The sequence below is a fragment of the Triticum aestivum genome, chromosome 5D (genome assembly GCF_018294505.1).
Source record: "Triticum aestivum cultivar Chinese Spring chromosome 5D, IWGSC CS RefSeq v2.1, whole genome shotgun sequence".
Lineage (NCBI taxonomy): Eukaryota > Viridiplantae > Streptophyta > Magnoliopsida > Poales > Poaceae > Triticum > Triticum aestivum.
The window spans coordinates 128,572,836-128,592,431 of NC_057808.1; the positions used below are offsets into that span (position 1 = coordinate 128,572,836).

Here is a 19,596-nt window from a genome sequence, read left to right on the forward strand (position 1 = left end):
TGGGAAGGAAAGAGGCCTGGCCGACGGGCAGAGGCGAGGAAGCATGTTGACAGATGGCTCACCGGACAAAATCTAATCACCGGGTAGTCTTTAGAGGGGTGATCAAGGGTGTCAGCAGCGCAACAGTGAGAGGAAAGCAGGGCGGTGAGGCAGCGCAAGAGCACCAGCAGCCGCAGGTGGTGGATCGGTCGGTGGTTGAGGAGTAAGGAGGCTAGATATAGAAGACGACGCAGAAGCCTTCGATGAAGATCCAACGACCAAAAAAACAAATGCATTTCTGTTTCAAACACTCGGACTTCGCTGTTAAGTACCGTATTACCCTTTCTATTGCAAGAAGTCAGTCCTAGACAGAGAAACTGTCTTTATTTTACCAAAACTTGGCAATCTCCCTGAACAAACTTGCGATTCAAGTCCATGCATGTTCCCCACAAAATGCATGCGAAATCAGTACCATTGAAACTTTTCATGAACACATAGCAAATGCAAGATCGGGATTCAAATGTTCACTTCCATGCAACACACCGGCAAAATCAAGCAGGAGATACTTCATTCAATTCAAAAGCAGTTCATACATGTTTCTGCCTTGCAGATTTGTGAGATTTCAGGGCCTAACTATTAAGTTGCAAATATTCAAGGACAAAGCATCCATGCGGCCATGTCAGTATGCAAGATTTTTGACAATTGCTTTGTCATCTGCTGGAGAACATGAAGAATTCGTTTTGGTACTTCCTTACCAAGGAGAGGCCGTGAAGTATATATATGGGTAGGGCACAGTTTGAAACAAGTATTTCTTTGTATAGTATTGTTGCCCTGTATCCAAATCCAGCTCAACACAGACGAACAAGACGCCATGCAAAGGCTGCAGATCAATCGATTTTCCTACCCTTCACTGCTGCAAAAACTTGTTCAATGCAGTTGTGTCCAATGCTGAAAATTCACTCGCAGCAGCAAGCACTGCAAGTCCGAGCTTCATGGCGTCATTCTTGCTTTGTGCCTGCATGCACATGTGACATGACGATCAATTTTTTTTAAAGAATGGTGCTTCCTAAGGTTTGACAGTTGAAGAAAAAAGGAAGAAAGGGCAACCTCAATATTAAGGGGAAGAACCGGATCATGGAGGGATAGCCTCAACAGAAACCAGCCACCATATCCAGAAACTCTGACCTGCGTAGCATAGTAATGCAGCATGAAATATTAATCAGTAGAGAACTGAAGATGTATACATCAGCTTCCGGAAACAAGCAAAGATGATCTACATACGCCTTCATGATTCTTCGGGGCTTTGTTTAGATTTGGGTCTTTGCTGATCACACTCTCCAAATGTTTCAAGATTGATTCTCCATAGTCACGGAAGGACCTGCAAAAAAGAATAAATTAAACCCATGAACTTAATTTGTGCTCCCTCTGTAAACTAATATAAGAGCGTTTAGATCGCTACTTTAGTATTCTAAATGCTCTTATATTAGTTTACGGAGGGAGTATTTGATATAAAGTACTCCCTCTATAAAGAAATATAAGAGCGTTTAGATCACTAGTGACTTAAATACATCCCTGTAGTCAAGCTTGACTGCCCTTCTTTGTGACAGCATGCAAACTAAATGGGATAACTAATTTACTGTTTAAAAGACTAGGGGTAACCCTATTTTCACATGGCTAATTATTCTCCTTCAAATGTGAAACTCTTATAACATAAAAACAATCTAACTCGGAGCATTCCATGGATGTCCTGCAGATGAACTCATAATATTAACACATTGAGACATGCGCTTATGCACAATAGAAGCATGTGACAACTAGAACTCTCAAAGTTAAGCAACAGTTCAATCAATTTTGCCGTGGCAAGTTCAACTGAGGTTCATGCATGCTTCCTATTATAAGTATTGCCCCATTTCCATCTAATATTGGGCTAGTCTTCCATGATACCCCACCTTAACTGACTACTGAATGAAAGTGTGTTTATTTCAGCCAGTAGTCAAGGCCATGGGTAGCATCATTTTCCTGAAAATGGACTGAATGCTGCCGGTTAGAACTTAACATACCCTCCTTTCAAATCTGCATGATTTTGATCAATCTTCAACCTTATCTCCACTGTCACAGCAGCCTCCTCAAGGCCCTCGACCAAATCAGTCAAAACTTTACTACCGATGTTTGGGTTCAATGTTCTGGCACCAGCAAGTTTATTCAGAAGTTTAACCTAAGGCAAAAAATAAAATAAGAGAAGATAAGTATGGAAGCGTGTGCCAATAAAGAGAGATGGCAATTAAACGTGTCCTCAGGAATATGATATTCCAGTTTTCTTTCGGGAACTACAATGCTCTATACTCTTGGAATTAGTCTAGTAAGGAGGAACTATCATAAGAACAGAGGGATACAAATAGCAATGCTTCTGAAGTTGTAGCTATAAGAAATTCAGCTAACATGCCATAAAGATTCAAAGAGATCTTTTCAAACCAACCAATATTAAGCATAAAATGCCAACATTTTCATCTGGTTCCCATATAATTGCATGGTTCATAAAGTTTCAAGGAATGTAGCAGAATAAACACCCTTACCATCATATATGCTCCATCATCGAGCCAGTGATTCTCTTTCAGTGCTCCATGGCCACTTGTTTCCATCGCCAAATGTGATTCCTCACCAGTAGAATTCTGAAATACTCATAATTTGCATTTCATACTACTAGGTATCATGGGACAAGTTACAGGGCAATCTGAATCATGAAGAAAGAGCAAACTAACCAGACGAATAGCCTCATCTATTACATTCTTGTATCCTCGCTTGAATCGATGGTGTTTCCCTCCTTGAGCATAAAATAGATAAGAAAATCATCATTTAATCAAATAAAGCACCAAGCTGTAACTAGCACAATACCAAATTTTCAGTTCAAAAAAAGTATCTACCAAGTTTCTTCTCAATAAATGCAGTCAGTCCATCTGATGTCACGCTATCAGTCACAACAGTGGTTCCTGGATGCTAGTAGCAGATCAACGAATTAATTAGACACAAGCAACAGAGTAATATGAAACAAATTTGCAGCTCGACAAAACCTTACCTCCTCAAGAACTATGGCAGACATCAAAGCAATCAATCGGTTGCGGTTCAACTCACGTCCACTGGAATCAACAGCAGCTGACCTGCAAAAATCAAAAGATTTTTAACATTGATGTTATTACGCATATGCAGAATCTCAATGGTTATTTTTGCACCTGTCAACATCAGTATCAAATATGATGCCCAAGTCTGCCTTATTATTAAGCACTGCTTGTGTAATGGCTTCCATTGCAGCTTTGTCCTCAGGATTCGGAATATGATTGGGAAACAAACCTAAATATGTAGTTCATAATGAGAGAAAAGCCACAGAGATTAGTGGAATGAAGAAAAGATCCAGCTATTACCATCAGGCTCCAGGAATTGGCTCCCATCAGTAACAGCTCCTAATGGTTTTAGTACCTTATCCTGGTCCAATAACCACAGCAATTCCAGATCCAAATCAAAGGCAATATTACATTATTTCAGGAGTCCCCAAGTACGAAGTACGCGCGCGCGCGCGGGGGGGGGGGGGGGGGGGGGGGGGGGGGGGGGGGGACAAAGAAGAGTTGTGCACCATCAACCTGGGATACAGTAATCTATGGGTGCAATTGTGGAAACGGGTTAAGCACGACATACATATCATCGTAAGTCCTAAAACTATTGGAGGTGTGTCAAGCTAGTCCCAAATCTATAAAACTACATATTTGAGTCCTAAAACTATCTAAAATATTCACCAGGGGTCCTATACATCTCTGGTCAACTTTGGATAGAATGTTTTCTTCTGTATGTTTAAATGTTTCAAAAAAATCGGATTTTTGTGTGAATGTTTTCAAGACATGTGCTACAATCTGCACACAAAAAAATCCAAAGTACACATGGAGAAACAAAAAGGATACTATTGACATTTGAATTTGTCCTTTTTGTATTTTGAATTTGGATTTGAAAATTTTAGGTATTGTATACACATGTCTTGTGACCAATCACACAAAAAAAATTAGAATTATGTTTAACATTCGAATTTATTTGTTTGGAAGTTGGGAGCATTTGGCGCTGCAGCAAAGCTGTTGCCTTGTGACCATGAGGTCACAGGTTCGAGTCCTGGAAACAGCCTCTGGCAGAAATGTAGGGAAAGGTTGGATACAAAAGACCCAAAGTGGTCAGACCCTCCCCGGACCCTGCACAAGCGGGGGTTTTTAAAGTTGGGAGCATGTAAGGGGTGGTATCACAGGGTATGAACTCTTTAAACCTTTACAAACTTCCTTACCAAGTCTAAATGTTTACTGGGAATTTAATATTGGTGGATTAGACTTTGTGTTTTGTTTAATTGGTATGGGCCTGGCTCATCACCTCTTAGGCCCAAGTGGCCTCTCTAGTAATCAATACGAACTCCTATCTCAACACCTAGCCTACCAAATCTGCTAGCGCACTCCTCTCTGTTTGGACTCCCACCTGGACCTGGTAGCCCACAACAAAATTAGTCTGTTATTACTACATACCACACCAAACCCAAATTCATGCCCCATGGCAGATAGATTTATCGAAATCAAAAAATTATGTTCATTGAGTCAGCCATAAGCACATATTCTAATAATATGAAGTAAAAAACTAATATTTCACCAGGGCTCATATTCGCCCTGGGAAAAAAAATCCGGTTTCTGCTGGCAGCCAAATTGAGTGGATAAATTCAAAACCAAACCATCTTTAAGTTTTTGAAACGCTGAGTTCAAATTCAGAAAACTTAACGTTTTGGATAATCTGTTGTCTTATATGGGAGTAACAATCAGGTTGAAATAACAAAATTTCTGTTTCTATTAGAATAATGTGTCTATAATATTGCATAAGAAAACTGAGAAAAATATTCAATAGACTTGTCGACCAGTTGACCGAAGGTAAGGATAGAATGCACAACACAAAAACCCGGACTGAAAAAACATACTGCTACAGAACAAGTAGGAGTAAACACATTACCACAAAAAAGCCACCTGCTCCATTCCCTGCATCAACAACTATGTGCAGTCCCTCCAATGGTTTCTCTAAGACCAAATGGACAAAAATACAAGCATAAAAAAGTCATTTTCCTTCATATTTATCTTTTTTATATTCAATCATTTCACAGTTTGCTATCAGATCAACTTCCACATAGCCAATAGTCACATATTCGAATACAAATAGAATGTGAGATACATGAACCAGTAGCTTTCTAATGAGCAGATAAAAGGGTATGAATAGTAGAAATTGACATGCGTAATGAATCCGAGAAATGTGGATTGTAATAACAATAATACTTATGCCCCCTCCGTTTTTATTTACACCACATAGGGGTGCAGAACGGCATCCCGCAAAGACCCCCCAAATAGTACAAATTAGTCTAACACACTCTAATTCAGCTGGAACTGATTTTTCTAGTTTTGCATATGAAGCGGGCCGGGTTCAGGCGCCGCCTTGCATCCCTAACTCCGCATATTAGCTTTGACTGAAGTCAAACTTTATAAAGTTTGACCAAGTTTATAGAAAATAATATGCATTTACAATAAAAGATCGATATGATGTGAAAATATATTCAGTGCTGAATCTAATGGTATTAAATTTGTATTGTATATGTTTTATAGTTTTTCCTATAAACTTGGTCCAAGTTTATAATGTTTGACTTCAAACAAAAGCTAATATGCAGAGTAAATAAAAACGGAGGGAGTATAAGATAGTACTCCCTCCGTAAAGAAATATAAGAGCGTTTAGATCACTACTTTAGTGATCTAAACGCTCTTATATTTCTTTACAGAGGGAGTAATAAATAAAGCATATAATATTAATAATTAAATATGTTGACATCACGGCAACTAGGACCAAACAAAATATAAATAGAATGTGAAATTCATCAGCAAATATATTTTTATTGAACGCATGAAATTTATATATGACATAATGACAATGAGAAATCAACTGATGACAGAAGTAAAACCATCAGAGATGCAAAGCGAAGGCAAGAAATCTAAATGTGATCGAGTATAAATTGCCTAATGAATCAAAATGCAGTATAAAATAAGCATATGATGAACACCTTTGTTTCCAGCAGATTTAAGAACTGCTTGCACTAGATCAGAAGCATAAATTGACATGTAGTCCACATGAGTCACGACACCGGTCTGTTCTTGTTTGCCACAATGTGCAGATTCCTCGTAAACTCTAGAAGCCCGCTCCAATATATCTTTAATATCAGTCTTATTTAGACCACCATCACTTGTAAAAAACTTGAAACCATTCCGATTGTAGGGTAAATGGCTCGCTGTACATAACCAGCCAAAAAATTAGTGAGCCTATATTTAACAAAACTTTAAGAAATGAAGTAGAAATGATCTATAAACTAGTGCAAAGTTGCAAATCATTGCTGTCAGAATGAGGATACATGCACATTAGTATATAAGGTGTTGAACCGGTATGGGCCAGGGGCCATCTCCTCTTGGCCCATGTGGCCTAGCCCAAGGGCAAGACCTAGAAGAAAGGAGCAGCAGGTCGTCTCCCAGTGTGAGCCGCCACACACACACGACAGAGCCACGGACAAGGTGAGCCCGCGATTCAACATGGTATCAGACGCAGGCGAGGTGCTGGGGATGACGGCGATGGTGGCCTAGTCACCGGCCGGCGGCTGGGTCTGGCGAGGAGGCGGCGGCGCATTTGGGCTGGCATGGCTGTGTGTGCGCGCGCGTGTGTGGCTGAGCGTCACGGCGACTGGCAGGGCGCTGCGAGAGGAGCTGCGGCGGCTGGCTGGTTCCGGCGAGCTGGAGGCAGCGAGCTTGGTAGGAGAGGAAAGAAGAAAGGAGCTGCTAAGCTGCGCGAAGGGAGAGAAGAAGGGTCCTATTGCTGCTGCTCGCACTTGAGTGTGGCTGCTGGAGCAGAGGAGGTGCGGCTGGCTGCTGATTGCTGCAGATTGGTAAAGAAAGGAAAGGTGACGAACTGCTGCTGTTCTGAACTGCAGTTGCTGCTGCTTGCTGTTGGTGCGGCAGAGGGTGCTCTTTGCACTGTTGCTGTTAGTGTTGCGGCTGCTGCTGTTTGCAGAGGAGAGGAAGGTCGTGCTAGCAGGAAGGCTGTGAAGGCTGCTCGTTGCTGCTTGCTGCTTGCCAGAGGCGAAGGTGGCTGGCTGAATTGCAGGTGTTGGTGTTGTGCTGCTGCTGACTATCCTGAGCAAAGATGGGTGAACCAAAAGGGAAACACAGCATGTCTGTGGCAGAAGCTGAGAAGACAAAACTGGTAAAAGAATTGGAGAGCCACAAGAGGAAGGTGGAGGAAATCCAGGCTGACAAGGAAATAGCCGAGGGGGCGACACTTGAGAAGGATGCTCAGACCGTTAAGTTGAGGGCTGAGTTGGAGGAGCTTCATGCTTTCATATCACAGCTCCAAACTGCAGGCTTGAATGCTCGCTGTGGAGACTGTGCTCACTGGGCCTCCATTGATGACGATAATCTGGAAATGACATCTCTTGCTACTAATGAGAATGGTCCAGAATGGGTTCTAGACTCTGGAGCATCTAGGCATGTTGCTGGCAAATCCTGCGTGTTCGAGTCTTACAATAAGTATCCTCCTCACACGGGCACTATGCAAACTGCAGATGGCACAAAACAGCCTGTCATAGGGGTTGGTACAGTAAAGTGCATTCCGACCATCTCCCTATCCTCGGTTTTACATGTGCCAGCTTTTCCTGTCAATTTGGTCTCTTTCAGTGCTCCCGTTGATCAAATAGACTGTCGTGTGATCCTTGACCAATTCGGTTGCAAGGTTCAGGAGCGACAGACGAGGCAGACGGTTGGGACTGGCACCAGGCGTAGGGGGCTCTGGTACATGGACCAGGAGGTGCAGCCGGACTTGGTGTGTGCTGCGACAATGGAGAACAAGGAGAAGCAGGCGATGATCCATCACTGTAGGATGGGACATCTTTTTGATAAGATGAGCAGAATATTTACGGATGTTATGTGTGGAGTAGGCAAGGGCGAGCTGACATGCTTGCGAATATGCAAAACACACAAGAGCCACATATGTGAGTAAGGGGCTTAGGAGCATATCTCCTTTTATGCTTACGGATCACTAGTGACAACTCTAAGTACATCGCCTCTGTGAAAGCACGTCTTAGTGAACAGTTTTGTCTGATCTTGGCCCTCTTCCCTACTTTCTTGGGACTGAGGCTTCTTCTACCTCTCATGGCTTCTTTATTTTCCAAGAAAAGTATATCCAGGATTTCCTTGCTCGTGCTGCTCTTACTGATGAGCGCACTATTGAGACTACCATGGAGCTCAATGTTCACCTCTGTGCTTCCGATGGTAACCCCTTGTCTGATCCGACACATTATCATCATCTTGTTGGGAGTCTGGGTCTATCTAGTTATCACTCGTCCGAATATCTCCTATCATGTCCATATTTTGAATCAGTTTGTTTCTGCTCCCACTTCGGTTCACTATAGTCACCTTCTAAGTGTTTTCCGATATCTTTGTGGCACGATCTCTCACCGTCTTTTCTTTCCCCACTGCAGTTTGGCACAACTCTAGGCCCATTCGGATGCTACGTAGGCTAGTGATCCTTCGGATCGCCATTCACTTTCTGCTGACTGTATTTTTTTGGTGGTTCTCTCATTGCCTGAAAAACGAAGAAACAAACTGCAGTTTCCCGTTCGAGTGCAGAGGTTCAGTTGCAAGCTATGGCTCTTTTCACGGCAGAGGTTGACTTGGTTACGATGGTTACTTCAGGAGTTCGGTGTTTCAGTCACTACACTTACTCTGCGATTGTCAGACAGTACAAGTGCTATTAGTATTGTGCGTGACCCTGTGAAGCATGAGCTCACCAAGCATATTGGTGTTGATGCTTCTTTTGTGCACGCTGGTGCGCAGGATCGGGCTACTCTGTAGTATGTGCCTTCCGAGTTACAGTTGGCAGATTTCTGTACGAAGGCCAAGACTCGAGCGCACCATGGATTTTATCTCTCCAAACTCAGTGTTGTGGATCCACCCAGAGTTTGAGGGGGGGGTGTTAAGAGTTATATTAATTTTCCATATAGCCTATAAGGGGCTTTCTGCATATTTTCCACTTGTACATTGTATATATACTATCCTTTGGCCCCCAGGAAATACATGTTGCATATTTCCTAACAGTATGCCCTGAAAGAACAAAGTGTTTGTGTGCGATTTCTATGTGGTAATGGACAGCAGCACTAGGAGAGATCTCAGGGTGAAGTCGTGGCGTGTTTACACTGTTAGTAGTGTTAGAGAAAAAATCTGGTAGAAACCAAAGGGCCAGATAAAGTTGTGACTGCATGAATACGCACTTGCTGAGATGGGTAAATTTCAAATAAATAAAGAGCGATAAAGATAGTCAAATAGTATCAGCAGGTAACAATACAAATAGTTGGTAGAGGAATTGATTACTGATATATACAAATGCTTGATTGTGAAGGAGCATACCAAACTGGGAATAGTACCTGTTATCATTATGCCTCCATCTGCTGGGCAATGATTTATCGCATCTTTGGTAAGTGTACTGTTGAACATTGCCGGTGTTGAAGCCAATCTATATAACACATTGTCAGAACTGAATACTGAGAAGGGTATTGCTCATCTACTTAACATATTTTCAAATATTATTAATCATTTTTCATCACAGTTAGCTTGTCGTCCGAGGGTTGCTCTTAAGTCATGCCGGTATGGGTTTCTTATGTGCTTGTCTCTGGAAAAGGAATTGTCTCTAGTGTCCATTTTGCTAGGGTCATCCGCCGCTTCAACTGGAATCATGCCGGGTATGGGTTTCTTATGTGCTTGTCTCTGGAAGAGGATTTGTCTTGTGCAATTTATAAGGCACACATGCCACATGAATCATATTGTTCATTCTTTTGCAGAACATGCCATCAGGGAAGATTTGATATAATTTTGTTGACACTTTAGTACATGCATAGACATATAGCATAAATCTGAATAACCGTAGCTGAATGCATAACCAATAGTCCAAGAGTACACATACATGCATGGAATGCTGGATCAACTGGATGGCATATTCTCGGCTCACCATTTCACATAAGGGCAGGCAATATGGACGTTCTCTTGATTTAACAGCCTTGGACGGCAAGTTGAGAGCGATTGCAAACAGTGAACACAATTTGAAAATGGATGGCATGGAATGAATAAGGAGTTATTCTGGTGGTATCTGACAGGAAGGGTTTTATATACTGGTAAATAAGCAATTTTGTCTTGGATATTCGACTCATATTTGTTGGCATGTAAGAGCAGAGAAGTCGCATATTTATGGAGAGCTCAAACGGGCAAACCGCTTGGAACAGTCAAAAGTGAGTTTCTACCTTCCCAAGAACGGATGTATGAGTGAGTTTCTAGCTTCCAATAATGGATGTCTACCCTTGCAATAGAAAAAGGATGTGTGCAGATTCTAAGTATAAAAAGATCTCACATGACAAGAAAATTCAGATCGTCTCCGTTTTTAGTCCCTGCTAGAGTCTATACAACACAAAAGATCTCGTATACTTGAATGTAAGCAAAAAAGAAGTTCGAACTCACCCAAACTGTAGAACATCATGTCCGGCAGCAGTGATTCCATGAGTAATTGCATTCTGAAAACAATTACTATTCAATATTCAATAGTCAAATAATTATCCAAATGATACTTATGAACTTACTTCCTCTGATGTCTAGGCTCCATCAGGCCTATCCACCTATGGCGTATACTTAAATGTGTGCCGTGCATGATTATTTGTCTTAAAATTGCGATAGACATGTTCTGAACTCTGATATCATAGTTCGTCCAGAACCTTAAGCTTTTAAGGAAATGTGAGCTATCTACTCAAACTTAACAACTAAGGATGTAAGTATTTAAGCATGCACATCTACAAATAGGGTTCTACTCGGATTTCAAAATTTAAATACTGTCCTTCAAAAAGTACCATTTATATACTGCCGTTATAAACAAGAAAGCTATTAACATATCATACAACTACAGGAGAACCTTCCACAACCTTTCAGTTCCTGCCTGAATAAAAAAAATAGAGGGAGAGTGTGCGTGGGGTGGTACCCCCAATCCGTAATTAATTCCCAGAGCTCGAACATGTGGTAAGAAGTCCACCTCCAACACAATAACATCCCTTCTATAAAAATATGGTACGCCTAGGCGTACTCTTGAAAAAAAAACACAATAACAGCATGCCAGGTACCCAATGAGCTGAAGGTAAAAATTGGTCACCGTATTTTATCCGATTCGACACAAATTACCCTAGTTTCTCGGCTAACACTTGAAATGACCGGAAAGTCCAAACTATCACTTGTGGGAACATGATTTTGGTCTAATAATGGCTTAATTAAGAATTCATAACTAGAAATAATAAATTTGACAAAAATGCACACAGGACCTTGCGGGGCCTTTTTTTAAATGCGTAAAAATCAGGCACCTGCAATTTATGAGCAGAAATTCGTGAATCATGTCCAACAGAGATTCTTAAACGTCTCAAGCCATCCGCTTTCTTCTTGTTTAATAACCATGCAGCAAATGCAGCAGCTATAGCTTCAGCAACAAGCTCCGTAAGATTGACAGGCTCACCTTCAACCCCAGCAATAGCAACACCACGAATATCACTGTAAAACAAAATAGTCTGTATAAAAGAAGTTGATTTTTCTTTGTAACACATCATATAAGGCCACTTCATATTTTTATGTCTAACTTTGACCATTAATTTTACCAACAAAATTTTAGTCATACGTCATAAAAAGTATGTCACTGGATGCACATTTCAAAGAACTTTTCAATAATATATTTTTGATGACATATAACCCATATTCTGTTGACCAAAATTATAAGTCAAAGTTTGACACAAGAAACGAAATGGTCTTGTATATAAAAATGGAGAAAGTATTTAACGTGATATATGACTATACTAAAACATCTCTGAATATTGCAACATATATGTAGATGTAGCTGTTTTTCATAGGGCACTCAGATCTTTGCTGGGTCAATATGTTCAGAATATTTTTTTAAGAAAAATGTGTGTGGAAAGTTGCTTACTGCTAAAAGGTGAACTAACAGAAACAGTACCGACAAGCATTGATTCTCACCCAAGGATTGGGATACAGAATCTTGTCTACATAATAGATGGCCTAAACACAGCAGAGTAGACATGCAAATGTAGATACTAAATTAGTAAATTGGCCATTTCTGTGAACTACTAAAGCAACTAAATTAAATATTCAATAAGAACAGGGGATTGAAAAGCTTATGCACGCCATTGGCTTTCACTGCTTTTGGAGAAACACCAAGGAAATAAAGTACATGTTTTGTTACCGTGCATACATAAAAAAAATAGTTTTTACAGTCTCACTATAAGAATTAAGAGCATGCAATGTCAAGGAGAGCATCATACAAAGTAGAAACCTTGTTATACCTGCCATTTTGTAGCTTGAGAAAATCAACTTTGTCAATGGACAAGACATCACTGGCACCTTGAGTAGCTGTAATGGAAGTTATGAAAGAAAATTTTCAGAATTTCGCATGAGCATACATGGCACAGCGGAAACTATCTAAAACCAGTAACCAAGCTATGATCTGACAAAGAAAAAACCAGTAAACAGGTAAATATATGACAGACACGCCATATTGAGCGGGTAAAAAGAAAAAACCTACGTAAACTAATAACGATCATTGAGAGCCTATAACAGACCATTGCAGCTAATATTTCCTTGTTTCCCAAAGCTAATCCATGCTGTTGATGTGGTATTTAACCACTTGGCTGAAGTATCAGCTAATGATAATCTACACCCCTGGACGGAATGCATGCTGCGGGTATTGAGGGCACAAAAGTCACAGGTATATCTTGGATTGTGCCTAGTCCGTGGACCATCTTGTGCCAAGAATGCATTTTGTATGACCTTCGCTGATAATGCTGCACAAATGTCCAAATCTATCAGCTTCTTCTATTCTTATGACAGTGCACAAGATAATCGCTTATTAGGATCAATTTATAACATAGTTTTGTTCCACAAAATGTACAGAAATATTTGTACTCTCATTTCTTAAATATATGTTACAAAAATATAGGCATGTGTGAAACCATACCCTATATATTACTCCAGAACCTATTTAGCAACTAATTAAAGAAGGGATGCACGGGCTCAGAATTGAAGAATTCTCATTTTGAAAGATAAAATGCTTATATCTAGGAATAAGATTAGAATGATTGAATACTGAACAATTAAACTTTATATTTTTGTTGAAGCCAACATTCAGTTTAAAACTGGAAGTGGAATTTCATTCACAGCGAACTAGAAACATCTTCGAATGAAAACAATATTGGCTAAAAAGCAAGTATTAGACATTAGGGGAACGAACTATCAGGACTCATTGATGAAACACACTCCATCTTTGGACAATATCTTTTATATTTTCCATCTTTTTTATTTCAACCATACCCACAACTGAATATTATTTGGTGAGATGAAACATCACAACATATTGACAGCTCACATGAACCACTAGCTGAATCTCGAAATACAATGCTTAACAACAACTATCATAACACCACGAAATATGGTCCATATGGATCTTTCTGGACCCGAAGATACCCACGGAGAGCTGCCAGCAAAAAGAAAGGCCCTAAATTTTGCTGTCAGTCTTCATCCACGGTGGTTTTCCATGAAATCAGTGAATTTCACCAGCCGTTCAAGTTTCTTATTTTCTTTATTTGACAAGCAGTGATTGAATCGGTTAAAATTTCAGTCAGATATAACTTTGCTTGTCAAAAGTTAGTCCTCCGATCGAAGAGGCAAGCAGAAAAAACCAACAATTATTACATCGGAAACACTAACGCCCACACGTGTGGGCGTTACCCAACTCGCCCACACGCCTCGATCGTCGTCCAGTGCCTTTTGCACCAATCTTGGCACGAAAAGGTTGATTTTGTGTGCCACGTAGGACGGGGCTGGTGTGTGGGCGTTGGAGAGTTTGCCCACACGCCCGCACCACGCTGTTTGCCAGCTGCGCTGTGTGGGCGAACTGCGTTTCGCCCACACAGCCACCACCTAGGTCATGCGCGTGTCGGCGAACTGCTTTTCGCCCACACGACACTCCTACCTTGTGGATGACAACTGCAGTTACGCGAATGTGGCAACTCGGTACACACACATGGCAACTGTGATTCTTTGCTACACGGCAACTGCAGTTACGCGAACGTGGCAACTCGGTACACACACATGGCAACTGTGGTTCTTTGCTACACGGCAACTGCAGTTGCGCGTACGTGGCAACCAGATAAACACACATGGCAACTGTGATTAACAATACATGACAACTATGGTTGGACCACACGTGGCAACTAGGTAAACACACATGGCAACTACTGTTTTGACCATATGTGGCAAGTAGTTAATCACACACGGCAACTACGGTTTGATTACACGCGGCAACTACCATAAATTAGACATGGCAACTATAGTTAACCAAAACAGATAGAGTTGCCATGCTTTTACAACTACACTTGCCATCCCGGATAACTACATCTGCCAACCAGGATGGCAACTAAATAGTCATCCCGCGGGGTACCTAACGTAGCTGCGCCAGGACGTGTGGGCATTTTTTGCTTCGTGCCACACGCACGGGGTGGAGATGAGTAGTACTTGTTGGGTGTGTGGCACGAAGTAGCCGCGCCCACACGTGTGGGCAATTCTAATATCCGCCCACACACAGCCCGTATGGGCTGCCTCCTGCTCACACCATACACGGTGTGTGGACGCATGTCGAATATACCACACGTGTGGCAGTTATCGTCGTCCTATTACATTCATCAACCCAATGAAATTTCGCCATGCCCCTAATCCCACTAATCTATTCTCTCCTGCACAACGCATTGGGCTGACGTGGATTTTCACCCGTTCCATCGGTCTAAACAAAACCCTTCTACGGTCGGAAAATAGAAGCGGTGGCCAATCGGAAACTTCACCTGGCTCCCTTCTATTCCGAATACGCCCCCGAATCCCCCACACGGCGCGGGACAACGAAGCGGTGGCCAATCGGGGCTTGCGGCAACGGATTCGGATACAGGATACGGTTCAATTCGATCGGGCGGATCAACTAGAGTAGGTGTTGTACGTACTGCAGGGTGGAAGGAGGAGGATGCGAACCACTGACCGGCCATGGATGTGAGGAGAAGGAGCTCGCGGGAAGCCGGCTTTGCTGTGCGTATGCGCGGACGGCGTGCACGAGGAGTGGAGGCGGTTTTTTTTCTGCGGGGAGGAAGGCAGGGCAGGGAGTTGTGTTGTTGGATACTTGGATCAGATCGAACATCTCAAAGGTGCGCGGCATCGTCGGATCCACAGCCTGGTTATCTTTTTTTCCTCTTTTTATTAGGAAAATCATTTATTTTCCTCCCTCTGTACCGAAATATTGAACTACTAAAACATCATATATTTACATTTTACAGAATCCAGAAAAATAAGAGGAGATAAATACAAGATCCACAATCTGAGACCTCGATTGATGATTTTTTTTCATATAAAGACGGATCTAGTATAAATATTCACCAGAATACAAAGCGCCATAAACATGATAAAAACTAAAATAAAACATTTATTTGTCCTTAGCACAATTAAGGATTGTGTCAGTTGATGCACAGTTGCACTTTTGTCACTATTTGGAGCACTTTTGTCACTATTTGAAGCTTTTTATAGTGAATTGTTACCTGTTTCCATCAACTCATTCCTTTTCGCTCCTTGTTGGGTTCGACGCTCTTGCTATTTGAAAATGCTACGCACATGTGGGTTACTAGTAAAACAACCCAACAGTTAAACAAAACATCTACAATGACTATGTCCATGTGGTGTTCTAGTATTTGCCAAAATGCAATTGCAGGTTTTTCATGTTTTCTTGGTTTTACAAGTACTCCGCAAGTCAACCAGAGGCTCGGGGGCTACACCCTGCACTATCGTGTCTTAGTGTCTACAAAAGAAAAAGAAATTGTGACGATTCATGCTTCGCTTAAATCACCATTTGTGAAGTCGGTTTTCTATGAACTGGATGTCTCCAACAATAAAGAAGAAAGGGAGGTCGGACACCTTGTTCGTCAGGCACGGTTGTATTCGACCTCCTAGGGTCCACAACCCCGATAGGTCGTGTTATCTTCAACCTCTTCAAGGCGAGCCGACACAAGATCAATTATTATTTCAAGTATACTCAGGTGCCCCTCAAGAGCTCGCCATGAAATTCTAGACGGCGCTCTCAGATCCATATCAACCCTGACGCGGCAATTGAGCTCATGAAGGACTCAGGGACTATTAACGATACAACATACCCGGGGCATCCAACCTCCAATGAAGTCGATCACTAGGTCGGCCTTGGGGTCCAACTATAGTCAATGTCCCTCACCCAACCAGCAGGTCTCCCCCATACGAACAACTACTCGAAGATACATGTATTAGTAGATCTAATAGGGCTCTACCATGTAAACAGACGGCTCTACCATGTAAACCGACTTGTGCTCATGTAACCCTACCGTTGTCCACATATATAAGAGGAGGTAGGGGCCTCCCAAGTCGTGAGACAAGATCTCATACGAGACACCAATCAATAAAGTCAGACATGCAGGATGTAGGGTATTACCACTAAAAAGCTCAAGCTTCAACACTCCCCCTCACGTGTTGATGCAGAGCATCCTACGGTCATCCCCATGGGCATTCCATCACCGCCACGAACGCCAAGTGGACCGATGACGACAACCCATGCACGTACCATTGAAAATGAGGTTACCTCTTTCCTCTTTGAGCTCCCTTTGATTTCATATGAGAAATGGCTTCTACCTCAAGCGGAGACTTTGTGCATGACTAGGTATCGAGGAGAAGATCATGAAGAGGCAAGAGCCTCAAGAAGAAGGAGGAGAAGGAAGAGCTCCAAGACACGAAGCACCGGAGGCTCTCTGGACACCCCGGGTGCCCGCACCTTCCATCCCTGGGTGCCCGGACCCCCGGGTGCCCGACCCCCTACAGTCGCGGCCTGGGCGAGGCCCCTGATCGGTTCGGGTGCCCGGCCTCCCCTGGCCCGAGGGTGCCCGGACCCTCCACCATCGGGTGCCCGACCCTCCCTAGCGCCTCTCCCTCCAGGTGCCTGGGCCACTTTACCCCGGGTGCCCGGACTACACCGAATGTGATTGCGTGCACTATGGGCATGTTGACTCTTTTACCCCCATTTCCTCCCTAGGCTATAAGTACTCTTCATCTAGCTCATTTCTAGGGTTAGCAAAGTAACCCCTCCTCTTGGAGATCAAGACCCCTCTTTGGGAAGAATCCTTGTGGATTATCAAGGCCTCCTCTTGGAGAAGATCAACATCAAGACCTCATCTCCTTGGAGTGGGAAGAACTCTACCCTAGTGTTATTTTCCCAAAGGTCTGGGGCTCCACAGATCATGCATGCTGCAGAATCAGACATATGTCTATGCTCAAGCACATCCGCTGTGGGTATCGAGCTCCTCGCTAGCCTCCAGAGGAAGAACTTGATCTTGGGTGGTAGTTTAGCCTTCCAGAGGGTAGACCAAGCATTAATCTCCCGCTCCGACCCGGAAGATCCTGCAACCTCCCCAATCTAGCTCTCCCTTGTGAGCTTGGTGTTCAATATAATTCTGTATGCTGATTTGACAGAGAAACCGTCCCTTTTCTCGCCGCTCCATGCCCAGAAGTCGCTAATGTTTCTTGTGCATAACGGAATACTTAAGATGGCCTCTACATCTATTGGTAGGAAAACTGCCCGAACGAGTGGCTCATTCCACGTTGCCATGGCCGTTATGATGAGCTGAGACACAAGTCTAGGCGGGGTTGGGATTAGGGACGTGATAGGCCTCAACATTCCTTGCCTTGGTGATAACCCACAAGTATAGGGGATCGCAATAGTTTTCAAGGGTAGAGTATTCAACCCAAATTTATTGATTCGACACAAGGGGAGCCAAAGAATATTCTCAAGTATTAGCAGTTGAGTTGTCAATTCAACCACACCTAGATAACTTAGTATCTGCAGCAAAGTATTTAGTAGCAAAGTAGTATGGAAGTAACGGTGGCGGTAGCAAAAGTAATATTTTTGGGTTTTGTAGTGATTGTAACAGTAGCAACGGAAAAGTAAATAAGCGAAGAACAATATGTGAAAAGCTCGTAGGCATTGGATCGGTGATGGAGAATTATGCCGGATGCGGTTCATCATGTAACAGTCATAACATAGGGTGACACAGAACTAGCTCCAATTCATCAATGTAATGTAGGCATGTATTCTGAATATAGTCATACGTGCTTATGGAAAAGAACTTGCATGACATCTTTTGTCCTACCCTCCCGTGGCAGCGGGGTCCTAACGGAAACTAAGGGATATTAAGGCCTCCTTTTAATAGAGTACCAGACCAAAGCATTAACACATAGTGAATACATGAACTCCTCAAACTATGGTCATCACCGGGAGTGGTCCCGATTATTGTCACTTCGGGGTTGCCGGACCATAACACTGTTGGAAATATGCCCTAGAGGCAATAATAAAATGGTTATTATTATATTTCCTTGTTCATGATAATTGTCTATTGTTCATGCTATAATTGTGTTATTCGGAAATCGTAATACATGTGTGAGCACATAGACCATAACATGTCCCTAGTGAGCCTCTAGTTGACTAGCTCGTTGATCAATAGATGGTTACGGTTTCCTGACCATGGACATTGGATGTCATTGATAACAGGTTCACGTCATTAGGAGAATGATGTGATGGACAAGACCCAATCCTAAGCATAGCACTATATCGTGTAGTTCGTTTGCTAAAGCTTTTCTAATGTCAAGTATCGTTTCCTTAGACCATGAGATCGTGCAACTCCTGGATACCGTAGGAATGCTTTGGGTGTACCAAACGTCACAACGTAACTGGGTGGCTATAAAGGTGCACTACAGGTATCTCCGAAAGTGTCTGTTGGGTTGGCACAGATCGAGACTCGGATTTGTCACTCCGTATGACGGAGAGGTATCTCTGGGCCCACTTGGTAATGCATCATCATAATGAGCTCAATGTGACTAAGTAGTTAGTCACGGGATCATGCATTACGGAACGAGTAAAGTGACTTGCCGGTAGCGAGATTGAACGAGGTATTGGGATACCGACGATCGAATCTCGGGCAAGTAACGTACCGATTGACAAAGGGAATTGTGTACGTGATTGATTGAATCCTCGACATCGTGGTTCATCCGATGAGATTATCGTGGAGCATGTGGGAGCCAACATGGGTATCCAGATCCCGCTGTTGGTTATTGACCGGAGAGTTGTCTCGGTCATGTCTACGTGTCTCCCGAACCCGTAGGGTCTACACACTTAAGGTTCAGTGACGCTAGAGTTGTAGAGATATTAGTATGCGGTTAACTGAAAGTTGTTCGGAGTCCCGGATGAGATCCCGGATGTCACGAGGAGTTCCGGAATGGTCCGGAGGTAAAGATTTATATATAGGAAGTCCAGTTTCGGCCACCGGGAGAGTTTCGGGGGTCACCGGTATTGTACCGGGACCACCGGAAGGGTCCCGGGGGTCCACCTGGT

At 42.7% G+C, this 19,596-nt stretch overlaps 1 protein-coding gene across 3 annotated transcripts; it reads right to left on the bottom strand.

The window, feature by feature from the left end:
- Positions 1–527: 527 nt before the first annotated feature.
- On the bottom strand, positions 528–15,362 carry LOC123119874 (phosphoglucomutase). Of its 3 annotated transcripts, XM_044539834.1 has the most exons (18): positions 15,184–15,351; positions 12,722–12,943; positions 12,446–12,512; positions 11,459–11,642; positions 10,575–10,627; positions 9,491–9,579; positions 6,089–6,313; positions 4,999–5,063; positions 3,396–3,456; positions 3,207–3,324; positions 3,053–3,134; positions 2,901–2,973; positions 2,739–2,800; positions 2,553–2,648; positions 2,040–2,194; positions 1,261–1,357; positions 1,087–1,164; positions 528–994 (listed from the first exon to the last, which is right to left on the bottom strand). In XM_044539834.1, the coding sequence occupies exons 1-18, from the start codon at positions 15,188–15,190 to the stop codon at positions 887–889; spliced, it is 1,842 nt and encodes a 613-aa protein (XP_044395769.1). In that variant the 5' UTR covers positions 15,191–15,351; the 3' UTR covers positions 528–886. The 3 variants fall into 3 exon arrangements, with proteins under 3 accessions (XP_044395769.1, XP_044395771.1, XP_044395770.1); XM_044539836.1 differs by lacking the exon at positions 12,722–12,943 and having other exon boundaries at positions 15,184–15,362; XM_044539835.1 differs by lacking the exon at positions 15,184–15,351 and having other exon boundaries at positions 12,685–12,926.
- Between the last annotated feature and the right edge of the window lie 4,234 nt (positions 15,363–19,596).

Coding starts and splice junctions, on each gene's coding strand:
- LOC123119874 (XM_044539834.1), bottom strand. Junction 10,628..11,458: donor TTTCTGCTCATAAATTGCAG/GTGCCTGATTTT, acceptor AATTGTTTTCAG/AATGCAATTACTCATGGAAT. Junction 9,580..10,574: donor CATGATGTTCTACAGTTTGG/GTGAGTTCGAAC, acceptor TGTGTTATATAG/ATTGGCTTCAACACCGGCAA.